Source organism: Thyridium curvatum (genome assembly GCF_004353045.1).
Source record: "Thyridium curvatum strain D216 chromosome Unknown NODE_5_length_802575_cov_81.998223, whole genome shotgun sequence".
Classification (NCBI taxonomy): domain Eukaryota; kingdom Fungi; phylum Ascomycota; class Sordariomycetes; order Thyridiales; family Thyridiaceae; genus Thyridium; species Thyridium curvatum.
Window position 1 is genome coordinate 102518 of NW_022156760.1, and position 20304 is coordinate 122821.

The 20304-nt window shown below is 53.4% G+C and overlaps 7 protein-coding genes across 7 annotated transcripts; 4 read left to right on the forward strand and 3 right to left on the reverse strand.

Annotated features, from left to right (window-relative positions):
- Window positions 1–250: 250 nt before the first annotated feature.
- E0L32_001249 (uncharacterized protein) lies at window positions 251–2032 on the forward strand (the record flags this gene model as incomplete). Its single annotated transcript, XM_031135307.1, has 2 exons — window positions 251–292; window positions 344–2032. The coding sequence occupies 2 exons, from the start codon at window positions 251–253 to the stop codon at window positions 2030–2032; spliced, it is 1731 nt and encodes a 576-aa protein (XP_030991763.1).
- Window positions 2033–3405: 1373 nt separating this feature from the next.
- On the forward strand, window positions 3406–5260 carry E0L32_001250 (uncharacterized protein; the record flags this gene model as incomplete). Its single annotated transcript, XM_031135308.1, has 5 exons — window positions 3406–3559; window positions 3634–4046; window positions 4102–4511; window positions 4577–4820; window positions 4883–5260. 5 exons carry the CDS (start codon window positions 3406–3408, stop codon window positions 5258–5260), a joined length of 1599 nt encoding a protein of 532 aa, XP_030991764.1.
- A 1011-nt stretch (window positions 5261–6271) lies between these two features.
- E0L32_001251 (uncharacterized protein) lies at window positions 6272–7569 on the reverse strand (the record flags this gene model as incomplete). Its single annotated transcript, XM_031135309.1, has 4 exons — window positions 6272–6343; window positions 6403–6769; window positions 6829–7469; window positions 7507–7569. The coding sequence occupies 4 exons, from the start codon at window positions 7567–7569 to the stop codon at window positions 6272–6274; spliced, it is 1143 nt and encodes a 380-aa protein (XP_030991765.1).
- Window positions 7570–8394: 825 nt separating this feature from the next.
- E0L32_001252 (uncharacterized protein) lies at window positions 8395–9885 on the reverse strand (the record flags this gene model as incomplete). The annotated part of the gene is made up of 1 exon (XM_031135310.1): window positions 8395–9885. The coding sequence occupies one exon, from the start codon at window positions 9883–9885 to the stop codon at window positions 8395–8397; it is 1491 nt and encodes a 496-aa protein (XP_030991766.1).
- Window positions 9886–10356: 471 nt separating this feature from the next.
- Window positions 10357–11976, reverse strand: E0L32_001253 (uncharacterized protein; the record flags this gene model as incomplete). The annotated part of the gene is made up of 1 exon (XM_031135312.1): window positions 10357–11976. One exon carries the CDS (start codon window positions 11974–11976, stop codon window positions 10357–10359), a length of 1620 nt encoding a protein of 539 aa, XP_030991767.1.
- Window positions 11977–12863: 887 nt separating this feature from the next.
- Window positions 12864–17613, forward strand: E0L32_001254 (uncharacterized protein; the record flags this gene model as incomplete). The annotated part of the gene is made up of 5 exons (XM_031135313.1): window positions 12864–13062; window positions 13119–14095; window positions 14158–14298; window positions 15321–15386; window positions 15499–17613. The coding sequence occupies 5 exons, from the start codon at window positions 12864–12866 to the stop codon at window positions 17611–17613; spliced, it is 3498 nt and encodes a 1165-aa protein (XP_030991768.1).
- A 430-nt stretch (window positions 17614–18043) lies between these two features.
- On the forward strand, window positions 18044–19931 carry E0L32_001255 (uncharacterized protein; the record flags this gene model as incomplete). The annotated part of the gene is made up of 3 exons (XM_031135314.1): window positions 18044–18582; window positions 18638–18782; window positions 18843–19931. The coding sequence occupies 3 exons, from the start codon at window positions 18044–18046 to the stop codon at window positions 19929–19931; spliced, it is 1773 nt and encodes a 590-aa protein (XP_030991769.1).
- Window positions 19932–20304: the final 373 nt, after the last annotated feature.

Consider the following 20304-nt stretch of genomic DNA (forward strand, 5'->3'; position numbering starts at 1 on the left):
GGGGAAGAGTTTGTGGTTTGCTCCAATTTCATTAATGATCATTTGAGATATTCGTAAACAAGAGATATCTTGTTTTGTTCTTCATCCCGAATCAAACTGGCTCCAATTGGAGAGCGGTGATGCCCCCTATCCAGGGTATTCGGCACCTTCCCCGCCTTTGTGACGCCTTTTTCACCCACCCGTGGTAATAGTCAGAACATTGACGAGACCAGACACATCTCCTAAGATTCGGAGCCTGAGACTTGCTACTATGGCGCGTTACGACTTCTCCGACTTGTATGATAATAAGACCGTATCGAATGCCTTGATCTATTAGCAGGGCTGTGCGGTGTGCTCGTCCAAGGACAAACTGCTGCCTTGTGAAGGCTGCAAACTGGTCCACTACTGCGGCGCTGCTCATCAGAAAGAGCATCAGGTCGAGCACAAGAAGGCCTGTGACGCCATCAATAAGAGCCGACAAGTTTTCCAGAACGAGGAGGCAGAAATTCTAGCACCGGATAATGACAGTTACTTTGATGTCTTTTGTGGCTTTCGGACACAAGCATACATTAGAGCACGAAATGCCGTTGCCGACGCCCTACTCAAGATCAACACGAGTTATGCCGTCGAAGCAGCCCTTGAGCACCTGCAGGAGATGTCACGTCTCTGCCCAGGAGTCAACCTAGGCCAGCGAGATATTATCCCATTTCTGCTGCTTCGACTCGACCGAGAGCAAGAGTGCTACGACTTCATCAAGTGGTGGACCATAATTGACGACAAAGAGCACTACTACCACAGCCACTACAATTCTCTCCCTCTATCGTCTCTGTACCTGCATGTTCATGACTCGGATGTGTTTGAGTCCATCGACGTGTTTCATGCGTCCCCGAACCTCAGCCACCTTGTTGCTCTTACCCTGCTCAAGACGCGCCTCTATCTCGATTTTGAGGCACACAATGATCCCGATATAGCGGAATGGACGCCCGGTCCGGACCGGCCCATCGGACGACTTGCACGGGCAAGGCTAAGAACCATGCACCCCACCGATGTCTCAATCACGGCCAGGAAACTCAGGGCCCAATGCCAGCAACTTTCTTACAAGTTATATGCCGCGAATCCGTACATCTGGAAGGGCCTCCTCATGGAAGAAACCCCTGCCCTGCCCTCCATATATAGCTTGAGCCATGGGTCTCAGGAAGAGGCCGACCTCATACTCTACCAGAGCAAACGTGCCTGGGATGAATCCGAAGATGCTGCTCTTGTAGCTCTTGTGGTCAAGTTGGAGGCCCCCACATTCATCCATGGTCTTCCAGATACGTTTAAAGGCGTCGTCAGCAACGCACGCACTGATCACGACAATAAAAGGCCCCAGAGGTTCGAGCGAAGAAAGGGCACGAGGAACGTGTTCCCATCCAAGTTCCGGCCTCGATTCCCGACCTTATCTCCAGCTGAGCTTTTCCCTCTAACTAACGTGAGCCATACACCGGCCAAGTGGTTCATTTCTCGCTCCGATCCAGACAAGGTGCTCGTATACGTCGATGGTGCTTGTTCCCAAAACGAGCAACAGAAACCCCGCGGCGGCTGGGCGGTCGTCTGCGGAGAATTTGGAACGGGTAGTCAGCCTCACCAATGTGTCGCATCTGGCAGGCTCGAGGAGAAAGGCCCGTTCGGGGACGTCAGTGTGGCAACCAGCAATCGAGCTGAACTGCGAGCGGTCATCGCCGCGCTGCGTCTGTATGACTGGGGGCGTAAGGGTTACAAGAGCATTGTCATTGCGACTGACTCATCCTATGTGGTCAATGGCGCCACAGGCTGGGTCAAAGGCTGGGTACGGAATGGGTGGAAGACGCGTACCGGCAAGAATGTGAAGAACAAGGACCTGTGGGATATGTTATTCGGTGAAGTGGAGAAATGGAAAGACCAAGGGCAAAGCGTTGCATTTTGGAAGATCCCAAGGGAGCTCAATCTGCGCGCCGATGCCGCGGCAAAGCGGGCAGCAGCCGACGGGGCAGCCGAGGAGGAGTTCAAAGACGTCCTGCTCAGTCCTACTTAGGACGGTCACGGCGACTAGCCGAAGCACTGTGTGATGTGATTCTGCTGTTGGTTTCCTAGCACAAGTTCTTGGAGTTGTTTTCGAAAGATCGTTCACTTCTCAATTCGATATTCAAAATGGATCGACCGACAAGCCGCAGGCTGTCTCGACGCCGCTAGACCAACATCCTTCAGCTTCTGTCCTCCATATCGCAGATGACGCCATTACGCTTTAAAAGACGGTCTCGGAGACACAAACTCGGTGGGCTTGATGATATGTGACCTGCTGGGCTGATCTGATAATAGAAAAAGAAGCCACGTAAGTATATGTCTGTCTTCTTTCTCTTGGAGGCGTTTCGTGTGATTACGAACAAGTACTACCATTTATTGTTCCAACTTCCATTTCTATATTTGAAGTCTTTTTAACCCGCTTCTTCATTGTGACGAGAAGATTTGCTTAGGGAATTCCTTCCGATAGGTTTCTTAGAAGACAACTCTCCCCAGGAGCTCAGACTACGATTTCTGGTTCTATTCCTTTTGTGACTATGTATATGCTATTTGGTTTATTGCTCTAGTGCTTTGCAGCCTAGGCTTATTTCTCGCTATTGGGAGCCTATTGAAACAAACTGAAACCATTGAAAGGAACAATTTCATCACGCCGTCGAGCTGAGTTAACTACGGTTCAATCATAGGGTTATTGATATACACTGTCACCAAGACCTGTATAATTTTCATGTTTGCCTGCCATGTACTGGAGATCCAATGCTGCGGGAGCTCTCGGCAACCTTTGTCTGGTTATCTTAGTCGTTGGTTGCATCGTCAGGTTTTCTCTTGGCGTTGCACGATGTCAAGACCCCTACGGACCTAAGTGCTAAGCATTTCCCGAATCAGCCATGTTGTGCCTAAGACTTCCAATTCTGGACACGATGCCAGGGCATCATGTGTTCCTGGTCCCTAAATGTCGGCAATCCGATTGTTTCTCCGCGGAGAATTAGGTCCCCATACCACATACCCGGAACTAGAACGTTAGCTTGTTGCGCATTGCGACTGGACACGACCAATCTGGGGATGAAGAGCCGACCCCACAAGAAAACATGTCTGCTTTTGGGGTTTGGAAGCCAGTCACTGTCATCTTAGCGGCGATTTGGTTCCCCGGCTCAGCTAACTTTTCGATTTCCATCAATCACTAGACCCCGGATTTCGCCTCAGGGACGCAGACGACACACAGTTCCGCACATGCCACTCGCGCATCTGAGCCAGTTCAGGGATATGTATATATCCTGGGCTTCCATCCCACGAAGATCCCTAGATCCAGGGCGTTCACGACATACACTTAAGGGCCTCGGACTTCACATCAGCTAGGCGTCTCGGTTTCATAACAAATACTCCTGAATCATGGCGATCACAGACGGGAAGGACGAGGTTCTGCATCCGCCTGTCATCAGCGCTACTGCGGAGCATCTCGAGCAGAACCATGGCTCAGGCTCGCTTCCCGACACCAAGGTTACCTGGGGTGACATCTGGCAGAACAGGCGTGTCCTTGCATGGTGTAAGTCTTCTCCGGGTAGAACGGGCTTGTTCGTTTGGACTCGCATGGCTCACAATGCCCTTTCCTTCGTCTAGGCCTCTACATCTTCCTGATGCCGGTCAACTTTGGCTATGAGCTCAGTACCGTTGGCAACCTCCTCGCCGTCACCCCTTTCATGGAACGTTTTGGAAAACAGACTGCTACCGGCCTCGTCATCTCTGCCAGAGACCAGCAGATCCTCAACGCCGCGACCACCGTTGGAATCTTCGTGTCTGCCTTCGCTACCGGTTTCATTGCCGATTTCCTGGGCCGTAAGAAGACCATCATGCTCGGCTGCTTCATCTGCACGGCAGGGATTATCACTCAATACTTCGCCAAGACTATCTTGGAGCTCTTTGGCGGCAAAATCATTGCTACCTTCGGTTTCGGTCTCGGCCACTCACTGGGCCCTGTCTTCGTGGCAGAACTCGCCCCTTCCAAACTGCGTGGAATTTGCCTTACATTGGTGGTAAGTAACCTCTATTGTTTCATCTAGGCAAGATTACTTAGACAGCATGACGCAGAACACCATGATTGTCATCGGCCAGTGGCTCAGCTCCCTCGTTGTGTACGCCACATCTTCTCGATCAGACGATCTCGCCTGGAGAATCCCTATCATCACTCAAATCATCCCTCCCGCTCTTCTTCTCATCGGCATGCCATTCATTGCCGAATCTCCTTCGTGGCTTATCATAAAGGGCCGCAGCGCGGACGCTGCCAAGGCATTCCGTAGATTCAACGGACCTGACTACGACGTGGACACTGCCATGGCTTTGGCTACGACTTCGGTTGAGCAGGAGCGCGAGTTGGAGCGGGCACAATCGTCCTGGTTGCAGTGCTTCAAGGGCTCCGATGGTCGCAGGACGCTGATCATCTGCATGGTCTACATTGCCCAGCAGTTTATCGGTGTGAACTTTATTGCTGGTTACCTCACGTGAGTTTGGACATTTGTGCCTTGCTGGCCCGGCACAAACGATTGACTGACATGCTGCCACATAGCTACTACTATCGTCTCGCTGGCGTCAACAACCCAATTGGCATGGCCCAAGTTGCATTTGCCATCCAGCTCTTCGGCAACATCTGCTCTTGGTTCTTAGTTGACCGGCTTGGCCGCCGCCCCATGATCGTTGGCGGTACAATCATCATGACCTGTGGCCTCCTCATTATCGGCGGTATCAGCACCATCAATACCCAATCCGCCCTCAAGGCAACGGTTGCATTCATGACTGTCTGGGGTTATCTGGTGCGTCTCCAAACCTTTTTCCCTTCTATCGTAGGAGACGGGCTGCTAACGACCAAAATCAGTACCAAGCCACCCTCGGCGCCTGCGCCTACGCCGTCGGCGGCGAGACGCCCAGCCCCGTCCTGCGGCAAAAGACCTACTCGATCAACATCATGTCCGCTACGGCCGTGTCGTGCATGGTCCTGCAGGTCATGCCGTACCTGATCAACACGGACCAGGCCAACCTCGGTGGCAAGATCTGCTTCATCTTCTTTGGCCTCTCCGTGCCTATGTGCGTCTACCTCTACTTCTGCCTGCCCGAGATGAAGGGCCGCACCTTCGCCGAGATCCAGGAGATGTTCCATAATAAGGTGCCCGCTCGCAAGTTTGACACCTACGTGTGCCAAGTTACCGCAGACGTCGCGGTGGCCTCGCACCACGCCAAGCATGAGGAGGCCTAGTGAGGTTGCGCCGTCACACAGCTCTGAATTGCACAGGATGCATATGATTCTCAGAGTCTGGATTCTAAGACACATCATCTGGTCATCGGAATGGAAAGCGATCACCAGAGCGTTCTGGTGTAACACAAATAGCACGGTGTAATGTTAGTGTCAATCATGAGTCTTTCATATATAATATCAAAAGTGATACCCTTAAAAATACTTTGACTGAGAGATATGTCGCATAGCGGCTTTTCGTAATCTTGCGAGCTTTGGGCATGTAACAGCAAGATCCCATGGTGATGTTTTCTCAGTCCTATAGGCGAAATACTGATTTTACAGCCAAGAGTTATTAATATGATGTGACGTGATGTCCATCTGTCTTTAGGAAGCTATTGGCTATGTGAAGGTTCAAGTGAGGCCCCTGCCCTACTGCCCGCCCGTATTGCCCCAAGACGACACTGTTGATATATGTAGTGCCTGCGAGTCTCACAGTGTCTGGCTTTGGCCCGGAGCCGGACGGGTGGAAGAAGAAGTTTTGACCATAACCCAGCCGGTTAGCTTTCGGTCCCATGCAAATTGGATCTGGAAATTCCAAGCACGCCTTCCCCAATACAAAAATACATGATGTCCCGAGGGCGGGTTTAAGAGAGCAGTTAGAAACGGGGGTTTCCGATTTAGGATCCAGTGCCGAAAGTGGCCTAGTAACAGGTGTAAGATCCTCCGCGGAGAAATAAGAGCCGTTGGAAACTGGCACTACTACTGACTAGCCTCAAAGATGTCTGTGAGGAGATCTGAACTCTAGGCATGAAATTACCTAATTAAACGAGACTCGAGTGCAGACAAAGCACGACGTGTTCGAAAGTATGCGCATGCAGCAGGAAATAACTATACAATCGTGTTGGAGGAAAAATTAATCTTCATCAGATCCTCAACCTGACCCAAGCTCCTTCTCAACTACGCAAGTGACCGAGCCAGATATATCGAATAAGTTTTGATTTTGAGTCTGCAGCTTGGGTATTGGGAATGTAACTAAAGATCTCTCTTCTCCCGAACGATGCTAAGTTCACCTCCTAAATCGAACGCAACAAACTCCCTGGTAACCTTAAAGAAGGTGTGAAGTTAGGAGGCAACCTGACGAAACCACGCTTCCTGATCTTTACCTGAGGGTAATGCTTCTCAACTTCCAGCACCTCATCTACATCTATCGGGACATCGAATGTTATCTTCGACAGAACTCCCCTATCGTGATATGTTTGGCCGATAGTAAGCAGAAACTCTGCGATACTCAAGCCCGGAACATCCATCCAAACATCCATCTCCCGAAAGTTCGGAAGCTTTTCCACATGTAGTAGGAGATTGTAAAATGCCCTGTAGTCCTTGCTGCCGGCCTCTCGAAAGGAGATGACCAGATGCGTTATGTTCTCCATGATCGGCATCTTTCGCACGCAGCAAAAGTGATGTGCTATCCGCACGCGGGTGAACGTAATGCTCAGGTTCTTGAGTCTTGGTGTTCGACACTCGAGGTACCTATCGGTCATAATCAGAGACGAGCAAAGAAACTCAGCAAGGATGTGGCTACGACTAACGTTCTTTTACACAGCAGCAACATTGTCAAAACAGGGTGCTGTCCCGGGGGAGCCACGAGGGTTCTCTCAAGACACTTCCAGTGAGTGCCCCAAGAGCTTGACATGCGCTTGTTCCAGAGAGCTTGCCGGATGGACCAGCCCCCATCTTCTTCCCAGATCCTTTTTATTTCGGCAGGTCGCTCGTCTGCTTCGCCTGAACGCACGACACAGGGAGTATAGGAGTATCCATCTCCCTTGATAAAAATGTGCTGGCTAGAGCCCAGCAGCTGCCAGATATCGATATAGATCAGCGTCCTCAACTCCAAGGGTAGCTTGAATAGATATGAGGAGCGCTGAGGATCGGCTGTTGACTCGAAGCTTTCTTGATCGGGGCTTGGAATATTTGGCAACGACGCTCGAGGCGAGCCTGGAGGCGAAGTGTTCAGAGACGCTTCTGTGTCTTGTTTGGCTTGTTCAAGAAGGGGGGTCTTCTGCAGGTCGAGGACTTTGTCATTGTCATTCGAAGCGGACCATCGTGATCTGATGTTTTGAAGGGTCTTTCGTAGTTGAGCCATAACGATAATGTCGGCAATGAGCTCTGAAACAGTAGATGTAATTCGCCTTGACTCCCAGACAGATGAAGATGAAATCTGTTCGGCTTGCTTTGGAATCAGAGTCATTTCTTTTATGAACCATTACCTGGTGAGCAATATGTGCAGCTGGCTGTTGGTTGCTCAAAAACACGACCTCGCCCACTTGCATGCCGGCATCACGGGATGGTGGGGACATGCAATACTCATCAATGCAACAGCAGAACCAACAGCAAGCGCCCCACGCGTCCCCATTGGCCGCCGGGCATTGGTCGCGTCGGCACATGCATATCGGCCGTTACAAGCCAAGTGGCAGCCCAATCCCGTTTACGGACAGCTGAGGGCCACAGTGTGCGTCAGTTTTGCTCGATGCCCTCGTTGTCGACCCCGAGGGGGTGGTCGTCCCGCTGGCTGTCGACTTGTGATAGGCGGTGGTTGATGGGTAAAAGACGCTTCTGCATGTTCTGTCGAATCACCGCTCCCGATAAGCGCCACACACGCCTGTGATGCAGACGCTTGCCGCCGATGCAACCCTGAGGATTCCGCCGTGTATGCATGGGTCCGGAGTTGATGCTACAGCGGAATGGCCCCCAACTTCTTAGAGGAGAAGGACGGAAAGCGGTCGTTGCGAAGAAGCACGCCCGAAACTGGATGGTCAGACCTCCAGGTCACAGCCGTGGTGGGGCCGTCATGCTGTGTGCTGGTGATGATTGACGTGGTGTGGAACAGCTCATGATTGTCACAAGTGTCGGATCAATCAAATTTGATGTCGTTGGCTGCACACAGTCTGAAATCTCTTTCTCACGTGCACTTCGAGGCAGTTGGTCCACAAGAAGTAATGTCTATGTTGGGGAACCTCCCACGTTCACGCAGAGCGGTGCCGCTTTGATTACGACTTCGCGAATCGACATGTTTCCTAGTATCTAGCCGTTGCTTTCATAAGAGATTTATGACAAATTCTTACTCAATGTGGTCTAGACGTCATTATAATTGCCCCTTATATAAAGCCATGCGCCTCTAGCCAGTCTGTTGTCGTAGTAAATGATTTACTACTTCCACCTAGGAGCTTGGGGTTGGTGATGCGGACTATGACGCGCTTGTATGTCAGCATAGCTGGCGTTCCATTGTCCTTGACGGTCAGAATGTAATGCAGTTCCTGACCCTTCTCGACAGGTTTCCCACTGTAGAAATCCACGGCACACTTGTCGGCCGGCGGCACCTTGAGCTTGATTTGTCTATGCGGGATCTTCTCGTCCAGATCTGTTAGCTCGGGTGTGGCAACCATCTGGTCGTGCAGTTCTAGCAAAGCAGAAGTCACCTCCCGATATTGAAACCACGAGAAGGTCAGCTCGTCGCCGTCCGGGTCATAGGTCTCTGATGCGTCGAGGACGACCTCGCTACCGGCCTCGACCTCCACGGTCAGAGGCTCCGGACCAGTAGACCCGTTCACGCTCACAACCGGCGCGTGGTTGGCCTTTGTAAAGTCATCGGTGAGCGTCCACTGGATGCGGCCCGCAAAATCGTGTTGGTATGCCTCCCTCCAGCGCCAGATGGTGGCGTAGTTGCTCGAGTAGAATCTGCCATCCTTGCCCACCGCCTTGTCCGTCGCATCACCGTAGTGCCGAGCTGCCAACCCCCTGTCGGTGGGGATGTAACGACCCCCCCAACTGCCCCATTCGGGATGTTCTGAGGAGCCAAGCCCGTTGGGAATGAGATAGAGGAAGGTCGGTGTGTCACCTTCCACAATGAATTTATGATCAGGGTAGGCCTTCCCCAGGGGGCCGACCTGGATGTGTTTCGAGTACCACTCCTTGGCGACGAGGGACATATCGGATCCGCCGTCAATATTACCAGAGATTCCGATCCAGGCGGCGCTGTGGTATTGGCTCCATCCGTGAACAGAGCAGATGTAGAAGATGTCGGGCCATGTGACCCTCATCCACAGACCTGTATCGTCCTGGTCTGAGATGGTGTAGACACGAAGCCTGGATCGGATCTCCTTGGCTTCAGAAGCCATATGCTTTTGGTGAATATGTTGAAGTGCCTGGGCCAACACATTGGTACCTCCCCAGCAGCACACCCATAATGGATCTGTCGACTTTTCGAGTTGCTGGACTAGGAGCTCGGCACCAGGACTGAGAGGGACGCCAGATTTAAGTGCTTCCTTGCCGTACAGAGCAGGTCCAGCTCTGACAAGGTCACGCAGGCTCTGGGCAGTCGGGTAGGGATTGTCGGGGTGGACATGAACGTTGAGCTTGTCAACCACCTCTCCGTATGCGTTGACGATGTTGACTATCTCCTCCGGACATACGCGGCGCTTTATGTGTGTAGACGTGCAGGCGACGAGGCCGCAGGTATCGAACTCGTTCGAGTAGAGGAGGTAGCGGACAAGAGATTCTGAGTCGTCGGGCTCATTTGCAATGTCGGTCACAATGAAGACACGCGACTTTGTAGGGATAGCTCTGAGCCGTGACTGGGGGAACGCCATTTTGCCTGGAATCCTGAGGGCACTTTGCCTACAACACAAATCTCCAGCTGAGGCAGGCCGGGTGGTCTCGAGAAGACAGAATTGAGTGTTTATCGTGTCAAGGAACCCATCCAGCGCACAGCAAGAAGTTGGGTAATGTATCTGTGATCGGATTCAAGGGTCCATTTGCGCCTCCCTGGCCGTGTGGGCGCATCCCAGTACTTAACCTCCGGCACCATGATTGTCGGAGAAATTGGGAATTTGTGGAGTGTTGAGTGGAGAAAGGCGCATCCGTCTACTGTTTCCGGGAGCCAAGCGGCGCTTCGCTCTACTGAATACGGCAGAAAATGGCTTGGTACTAAAACATGGGAAAGATGGAGCCTTCTTGCACCTCTTCTCACTCTTGGCAAATTCCTGGTAACACGAGCTTGCAATATCGTACGGACGTGGAAAGTCAGATACAGACTAAACTGATGAGACAGTCTATCGCCATCACACCTCGTACCGATCGAGCTCATGACGGACTGGCCGGTAAACGAAATGATCGAACCTAGCCTCCAAAGCCGTCCCATTGAGATCGGAGCATGCCATACCCACAAAGGCCCCCGTGAACTGGACATGACTGATATCGCCGTCTGACTCGTCTGACAGCACTGTAGCGTCAAAGACGGGACCGAAGCTCTTGAGTTCCTTCTCCGCCTCCAACGCGTATGCGAACTGCAATGTCTGGCCACCCCGGATGCTCAGCGCCAACCGGACCTTTCCTTCCTGTGGAATCGAGACACATTGATCCTCCGGGGCTGCCAATTTGGAGGCCGGCCACGCCGCCTTGGAGCTCATGATCTGGAGTTCGCGCTGGCCTTCTGCATCCGCAGTGATGGCCAGGTAGAAGTAGTTGTACCGGTTGTAGTAAGCGACCAGCCCAGCAAACTGCCGCTCGTCCGTCGGCGAGTAGTCAACGATCGTCTCTGCATCATATGAGAAGTGGGTTTGACGACGCGCTACTAGCGACTGCTCGAACCAAGACCCGATTGACTCTCGCCCAATGAGTTTCAGCTTCCTGCCTTCAACAGAGAATATGCGCTCCGGCTCCGGCGTCCGAAGCCACTGGAAGTCCTTGTGGAGCTCCTTATCAAAGATGTAGTGTTGCTCTGCCCAGTACGCAGTATCGTCGGCCGTTCCGGGAACATCGACAAACAGGGATGGGACCGGACCGTTCTTGACGTAGAGCCAGTCGTCATCCCCCCAGTACGCTTCCTGGATTGCCGTCTCCCGGCCAAGAACGCAGCGGCGCTTCTGGCCCACAGGCCGTCCGGCGAGATGGACGAGGTATGTCCTACCGTCCGGCGTATCCACAAAGTCGCCGTGACCAGCCTTTTGCAGAGCTGCAAAGGGCGCGTCCTTGGCGGTCAGGATGTACTTTTGAGGATGCGTCTCGTACGGGCCCCATATGTCTCGAGATCGGGCTAAAGTGCAGGCATGGCTATACATTGTGCCTCCCTCAGCCGTCAACAGATAGTACCATCCGTTGCGCTTGTACAGATGCGGCGCCTCAGTAAGGTCCAGTTCAGTGCCCGGGAAGATGTTCTTCTTGGGCCCGACCAGCTTCCCAGACTTGACGTCAAACTCTTGCAACACGATGCCGGCAAACAGCCTCGGTCGACGACGGTGATCGGCAAGCATGTTGACGAACCACTTTCGGCCGTCGTCGTCGTGGAAGAGCGAAGGATCAAAGCCCGACGAGTTGGCAAACACGGGGTCGGACCACGGGCCTTCGATGGCGGGCGCGCTGACGATGTAGTTGTGTGTGTCCTTGAACGCATCATCCCGTCGCTTCACGTCCGTGTACACGAGCCAGAACTTGTCCCCGTCGTGTGTCAGGCACGGCGCCCAGATTCCTCCAGAGTCGGGGTCTCCGCGCATGTCAAGCTGGGTCTTGCGGTTGAGCGGGCGGACGACGAGCTCCCAGTTGGCAAGATCCCTCGAGTGGTGGATCTGCACGCCTGGATACCACTCAAACGTGGAGGTGGCGATGTAATAGTCATCTCCGACGCGAAGAATCGACGGATCGGGGTTGAACCCTGGGAGGATGGGATTTCGCACTGGAGGCATGGTCACGATTCACAAGAAACTGATTCAGCTCTCTGGATACGCTTGCTTGATGGATGCTCTCCTAGATCACGTTGATAGATGGGAAAGTACAGATATGAGGGGCATGATTTTCGACATGAAGACACGACCCCTCGAAGCAAGAAGGAACCGATGGCGGAGGTTATGCGGCTTGTCAAGGCGGGATTTCGGGTCGAGGGCCGTATTTAGGCTGATCCACAAAACTTGCATTCAAACTAACTACAAGTCGCCTGCGTGAACCCTGACGAGGATGTCAAGCTAGCTCATCACTACCGGCCGGCAGTGACCGACCCAGCCCGGTGGGAAAGATGAATCGTTTAAGTTGTCGACCGATACTGCAATGATAGCTTTGATCAGAAGGTTGGAGTACTTGTGTCGTTGGAAATTCGATATCCCGCTCAGCTTCACTGTTATGACCCATCCGCCCATGCTCTGCCATCTACACGTTCGATACGGAAGCATATTGAATCTGCATATGTTTGACCCATTCTACCCATTCTACTAGCTACTTACAAATTATGGCGGCCTTGATAGAGTTATTCACGTCTGAAAGAAAGGAAAAGAAGACGACAGCCGCCATCTCTCGGAGTATTGGCGTACCGTCCCAGCGCAGCCGAGGGACGGAGGAGTTCGCCGGAGGAGTCTAGCGTCTTGCACCCCGCACTGGGGAACGGAAATGCGGACGCGCCGCCAATGACGGCACGAGCAATTGGCATGACATTTAGACAGCACCGCGCAAGCTGACCTCATCTTACTTCGTAGTTCTCCTTTACATAGCAAAGCACGAAGCTTATCAGGCAGGACAGGATTGAGACCTATGCAATGCACATCAAGCGCCGCGAGTGAGGAAACACTTAGGTACTTCTGAGATGGAGCTTCAACTATGGGCATTGCTGGGGCTCGCTGGGTTGCTGTTGCAGCTTGTCCTCCAACTGATCAAGTCGTTTGTCTCGCCTCTCCGATCGATTCCGGGACCGTTCCTGGCACGTTTCACCGATGGATGGTACTTGTGGAAGGTGCGCCAAGGTTCATTCGAGCGAGTGAACCTGGAGCTTCATGAGCGTTATGGTAAGTTCATCCAGAAAACAAACCCTTGAACATGTGCCAAGCTGAACTTCAGGTAGGCCGAGTAGTCCGGTATGGACCAAATCGATATAGTATCAAAGACCCCGAAGCCGTCAAGACCATATATGGCCTGAGCAGTGGCTTCCCCAAATCGCCATGGTATACCACCTGGTCCAGCCCTGGCCAATGGTCCCTGTTCAACGATCAGGCGATTCAACGACACTCGCAGAGCCGAAGGCTCTATCAAGCGACATACTCCATGTCGACACTAGTACAGTACGAGCCCTTTGTGGACGAATGCTCCGATCTCTTCACGCAAAGGCTTAGTGAGATCGCGGTCTCCAACATGCCGGTCGACGTTCGGCACTGGTTCCAGTGCTACGCCTTCGACGTGATCGGCATGATCACTTATGGAAAGCGGCTCGGATTTCTGGATCAAGGCCAGGATATCGGGGGCGTGATCTGCGCCCTCGAAGACCATCTCTCCTACGCCACGCTTACTGGCATCTACCCTGCCCTTCATCGTTATCTCTTCCCTCTGAAGAACTGGTGGGCCGGTTCAAAGGGAGCGGGGAGGGCCTACGTGATGAGTTTCACGAAGGAAAGAATGCGAGAGAGCCAGGGTACAGCCAAGCCAGTCATTGAGGACGACGGGATCAGTGTCCAGGATTTTCTCTCCAAGTTTCTAGCTAAGCATTCGGCGGACCCTGACGTGTTCACCTCACATCACGTACTGGCAGGATGTGTCTCGAACATGGTTGCGGGCTCCGATACCACGGCAATCAGCCTCTCCGCCGTCCTCTACTATTTGTTGAAGGACCCAGTGAGCCTACAGAGACTACGAGAGGAGATAGACCGATTTGCTTCTGAAGGCCTGCTGTCCGAGTCCCCAACGTTCAAGGAAACTCAGCAGATGCCGTACTTGCAGGCGGTCTTCAAGGAAGCCCTGCGCCTACACCCGGCTACTGGTCTGGTGATGGAGAGAGTCGTCCCAAAGGGCGGCGCGACATTGTCGGGCCAGTTCTTCCCAGGAGATGTAAGTTTTCCACTCGTGAAGGATACGAGAGAAGAAGGCGTGTGGCTGACAACCGAATGCAGACTATTGTTGGTGTGAACACTTGGGTTGCTCATCGCGACAAGGATGTCTTTGGCCAGGACTGCGATATCTTCCGACCTGAGAGATGGCTCGAAAATCAAGATCCCGATCGGCTTTCATTGATGATTCGCTCCTGGATGCCTGTGAGTACATTTGACCATCACTCCCCGGAATGTGAATACGATTGCTGACTTGCCTCGGATGGCGTAACAGTTTGGACTCGGTGCCCGGACATGCATTGGTCGGCACGTTTCGATGCTTGAGATGTGCAAAGTCATCCCTCGTCTGGTCCGGGATTTTGACTTCTCTCTTGATAAATCGCTGCAGTCGGCAGAATGGCACACGCGGAGCTTTTGGTTCGTCAAGCCGGTGGACTTCAGAGCAACGGTCAAGCCGAGGCAGCGTCCGTGAAGCATCCATGGATTCTTGAAGGGAGCCCGGGTGTTTTAGTGGCAGCAATTAGGTGTTTAGGGCCGGTTATCATACAGTGGACGGTGTATCCACAGCACTCAGGCGATCCCATTAGCTTACACTGGATGGATTACAAGGAATTGTCCATCACACTTCATTATCTCTATCAAGCCGGTTACAGAAGCATGCGTTTACATGGCCTGGACCTTTCCTAGCTACCCCGAAGCCAGAGGAATGCCTCGAAGAGTCAACCTTCGAAGTGTGCACCGTCGTAAAGCTGTGGGAATCGGAGCTTGGCCGTGTCGGAGTTTACGGAGCATTTGCAGTTTGAGGGGCCGTCTAGTGGGTATGCGCACTAAGCTTTGCAGACAGTGCTGACTCGTCATGCAAAAGAACCCGAATTTGCCTGTCGTCAGCTGTCATCGGATTTGTCAACTTCAATCCCATTTTCTTGGTGCGTGAGATGGGAGAACCACGACGACCATCCATCTAGGATAAGGTGCGGCAGGGGCAGGGGAACAGTGAAGACCATCTCCTTGGCAGGCATCGCGCTTGGGCACGCGCATCCACGACGAGCTGCAATCATGTCTGCGGCCTTTCTGGGAAGCCCGTCTGGGGCCGGTGCTGTTGCCAGTGCTCCCCGAAGTCCGAGAGCTCCTGGCCGAGCCAAGCGCCACCAGGTATCGCGGGCTTGCGACTCTTGTCGCATACACCGGATCAAGTGCGACAACCAGCAACCGTGCTCCAATTGCAGGAGCAGGAAGAGCGAATGCACAAGCACCGGGGCGAACGAGATCCGCAACCTGCCACATGCGTTCCGGTAAGCACTGAACAACCTCTCCGGCCTCGCCTGACCCAAGCCATCCTCCTGAGCCCCGTCCAATGTGCTGATCAGCGGTAGCGAAATCGAGCGCCTAAAGAGTCGTGTCCAGGAGCTGGAGAAAGAGCTTGAGATGCGTGACACGGGCGCTCCGCTGCTCACGCCGTCTCGCTCTCCCGGTTCTTCGATTGGCACCCAGAACCAAGCGTCCTTGATTGAGGGCGCGGTGGTGTCGGCGGAACGCCCGGTCAATCGGAATACCGGAGCGGCGCGCTCAAAGCATTCTTGGGGCTTTTATCCCTGTAACAGCCAGCTCCCCCAGAAACAATGGTTTGGCCCATCTTCGCTTTTTTATTTCATCCATCGCATGTCCTCTCATCTCGGTACTTTCATCGAGAATCCTCCCGCCGAGAACACGATCCACTTCAGGCCTCCGGAGGGTGAGTCCCTCACAGAGGGAGGCCCAAGACAGCCGTCACTGCAGCCAGATCATCCACTGGATCCTCACTCCGCAGCGAGTAGTACATACTACTTGACAGCGATGCAGGAGGAGTATTTTCTCAGTTATTTCTGGCAGTCCTGGCACTGCGCCTATCAGGTCGTCGACGAGACCAGCTTCCGGAATCTGTACAGGTCACTATGGACGAATGGCAAGTCTCGAAAACCGTCGGCTCTTGTTGATATCATCCTGGCTTTGTGCATTCATCTCGACACGCTTTCTCCGCCATCCCCGGCGACGGACAGCCAGCCGCCTTCAGGGACCGACTTCAGCAATACAAATCTCTACTCCAGTACTATGAGCTCGGCATCCCGCATATCTAACAACCAGCATCCGAGCGATACCGACCTGCGGGGCTCGATCATCACTGGACGCTGGCACTACCAAAGATGCCAGACACTGCTCATTTCTGAGCTGGAGAACCCAACTATATCGACTTTACAATGCCAGCTCCTGTCGGTGGTATACCTATGTTGTTCGTCCTTTCAGAATATGGCATACAGTCTCAGTGCACAGGCCATCAGGACGGCTCAGATCCTCGGATTCCATCTTGAGCCCCCTCCTAACCTTCCGGAGTCGGAACGCGAGTTACGGAAGCGCATATGGTGGACACTGTGCATCAACGAGCTCAAGACTTGTCTCAAGCTTGGCAGACCCTTATCAGAGGCCTTGAATGCAAGTGAGTGCAGCTTGCCGTCAGATGACCATCATGTGGCCATCCAGTCGGGATCTGCTGCGCTTGTCGCTGGCAACGCGACTTGGCTATCCTATACTGTTCAGCACACTAAGCTTGTCCTTGCGATACACGACGTTTATACAGATTTCTACGACGAGTGCGCTCGGCTTATCGCCCTCCATGGCCTGTCAAGTATTTATGATAACCAACAGGTTCTAGAAGCCTGTGCACAGCGGTTCAAGTCCCGGTTGGACATCCTCGAAGATTGGACAAGACACGTTCCTGATGGGCTAAAAGCCCAACGCGTAGGGGGAGGGCAGCCCTTCTCTACGGATGGCACAGCTCTTGCACTCCAAGGAGTCTTCGCGCCATTGTGGTTGCAGCGCCAACGCCTATTTTTGGAGCTCACGTACCACAACCTCTGTATCGTATTGTACCGCGCCTTGATCTCATTCTCCCATAACACCTCGCCCATTGTGGAGGAGTGCGCTACTCAGGGGGTGAACCATGCCATCACTCTCACTGTTCTCACCCATCAAGCAGTCTCGGAAACCGAGTTGCTGAAGGGCTGGCAAGAGGCTTTTCAGTGGCAGTGGAACGCAGCCATCATCATGGTTGGCTACCTCCTTGCCCACCCGTTGTCCCCGGCGTCAGCTGTCGCCCGCAGCACCCTCAGCAAAGCGATTGAAGTCTTCGAGGTCTTCGGAAAGCAATTTGCCGTTGGGACCCGTGCGGCGGACGTCGTTCAGTGTCTGCTTCGCAGGATCGAATACGTTCTGCAGAATGGCCAGTCGGGGCTTGCTGGTCCTTTGGGACAAACACTCCCCTTGGACAGTTCAAATAGTGAGCTAGCATCGATGGCCAACGGCTTCGCAGCAGCAGGCATGGATTCGATGGTCGGTCAAAGCGAGCTCGGAAACCCCTATGGGCTGCAGGATGTCTTGACAGGGACGATGGACTTGGCCTTCTCGGTAGATTCGGTCGACCGGTTCGAGGTGCTCGATCCAAGCAGCTTCAACTTCTCCGAATTTTGGATGTTTCCAACCGAATAACTTCGAACAGTTTCTGTTTAATTGATAATCATGTTTATATCAGCAAAATAATGCCGATTTAGAATCGACACAGGTGCCCCAAGCCTCCACAGTCCTGTCCAATGCCTGACTCCTTCAAGGTTGGCTAAGGTAAACGGTCCACAAAGTGGGCCTGGAGTTTCCGGAGTCTGGTTTGGGATGACACATCTTGCTTACACAGCACCTGGAGTTTCCGGAACTTGCGTTCTCTTCTCAGTGCAAGATTTGGGGTTTCTTCTTGGCAGATTATGCCTCTTAGGCACAACGTCCTCGGAAATAGCTATGCTTAAGGTGGACCTATTCGTATATAAGAGCAAGAGTGCCGCTCTCTGCATGCCGGACGACGTCTGGGGAAGATCCCGACACACCACTCTTAATTCTCAATTCAACTGGCATTGACAATCTTTCCAAGATGAATGCCAATACCTCAACAAACGCGTTCGACTCTGCTACCTCCGAGTGTCCATCATCCGACTCGACGATACGAAGTATTCGAGAGACTCCCAATACTCACCAGAACACGATCACGTCAACGACAACCACATCGGGACGCGTAACCGATCAGCCCGAAAATGGCGAAACTGGTGGCAACAACACGGACCGTGCCATCCACGGTATTCGGTGGTTCCTCGTCTGCGTCGCCATATACTCCGCCAACTTCCTCTACGGCCTCGACACCACCATCGTTGCCGATCTTCAGGGTGCTATTGCCGAAACATACAGCAACGTGGCTCAGCTCGGATGGCTGGGCGCGGGCTTCTCATTAGGGTCAACGGTGGCTATCCTGCCACTGGGCAAGGCATATGGAATGTTTGACAACAAATGGCTCTTCACGGTTTGCCTTGCAAACTTTGCTGCTGCTAGTGCTCTATGCGGTGGCGCTCCAAGCATGAATGCCATGATTGTTGGTAGAGTCTGGGCTGGCGCTGGAGGAGCGGGCATGTACCTTGGGTACGTCTGGGTCTTGAGAACATATTTGAATCTGCTCTAACAGCCACGTTTTCAGGACTTTGAATATTGTTTCACGCCTTTGCTCACCCAAGGAGCGGCCCGTCTACCTCAGTCTCGTCGCGGTCGTTTACGGAGGTGGCTGCATTCTCGGACCTATAGTGGGCGGCGCTTTCGCGGACAGCTCAGCTTCCTGGAGATGGGTAAGTACTGAGCCCTCAAATTTCCAAGAGACACGGTTGTTGACGCTCGTATCTCGGCAGGCATTCTATCTTAATCTCCTCATCTTTGGTGTTGCCAGTCCCATCTACCTGTTCCTGTTACCGTTGCTGCCCCGCCGAGAAGACGATCCGTTCTGGGAGAAGGTCAAGACGCTGGACTGGGTCGGAATGATACTCACGGCTGGACTCTATGTGTCTTTTACAATGGCATTCATATTCGGAGGAGCGACCTGGGAGTACAGCGATCCCAGGGTCATTGCCCTCATCGTCGTGTTCGGTGTCTGCACGGTAGCCTTCTGCCTCTCCCAGCACCTGTCCCTCATGACCACCAAGCTTGACCGCCTGTTCCCCTGCGACCTCTTGCGCGACCGGCAACTTGTGCTCCTCTACATCTGCATGGCCAGTGGCGGCGCGTCCCTCTTCGTCGCCATATACTACATCCCGGTCTACTACCTCTTCGTCAACGGCGACAGCGGTATCCAGGCAGCCGTCCGGCTGCTGCCCTTCATCTGCTTCTACGTCACCGGCATCCTGGCCTGCGGGGCCCTCATGGGCCGCACCGGCTACCACAAGCTCTGGTACCTGGCGAGCGGCGTGCTCATCATCGTGGGCTCGGCGCTCATGTACACGGTCCGCCGGTCCACTTCGTCGGCGCACGTCGTCGGCTACACGATCCTGCTGGGCCTGGGCATGACCACGACGCAGGCCGGCTACGCCGTGGGCAGCCTTCTGGTGACGCCGGAACGCGTCCCGGATCTAATCCAGTTCCTCAACATCTCGCAGGGCCAGAGCCAGCTCCTGGGGCTCGCCATCGCCAGCGCGATCTTCCAGTCCGAGACGTTCCGGGGCCTGAAGCGGGTGCTGGACGGGCGGGGGTTCTCCGACGCCGAGATCCGCTTCGCGCTGGCCGGGGCGAGGAGCCGCGTGCTGGAGAGCGTCTCTGAGGAGGTGCGCAAGGCGTGCGTCGACGTCATCGTGTCGAGCATCAGCAAGATCTGGGTCATGGTCATTGCGGCGGGGTGCCTGTGGACGGTCTGTTCGCTGCTGCTGACGCGATCGCGGTTTGTGGGCTCGGCGGTCAAGGTTGAGGGCGAGAAGGAGGTGGAGAGCAGCTCTTCCCTGATGGTTTGATGTTGCGCTGAGGTACGTGAACCTGAAGGTTTAGATTGGAGGAGACGTTGGACTCAAGTGTCAAAGTTGATCAAGTCTGTAGGCAGGTGTGTATGTTAAATCGTTAGATATCTAGACCGATTGCTTTGGGCCAAGTTTTATCACAGATTGTCTCTTACAACAGTTCTCTAGTATTTGCTTGCAATTCTTCCCGTCATGAGAACGTAACCCACCCTTAAGTGACCTGGAACAAAAATTAGTAGTGACATCGGCGGCGTTGGGTGTAAGAAGCCAATCCCATGTAGACAACAAAATTCCATGTCCAATAACTTTACTCATCCCTAACCACCCCTCCAGAACATCGATCAAGTCTTGGCCTGTCTGAATGTCCGCC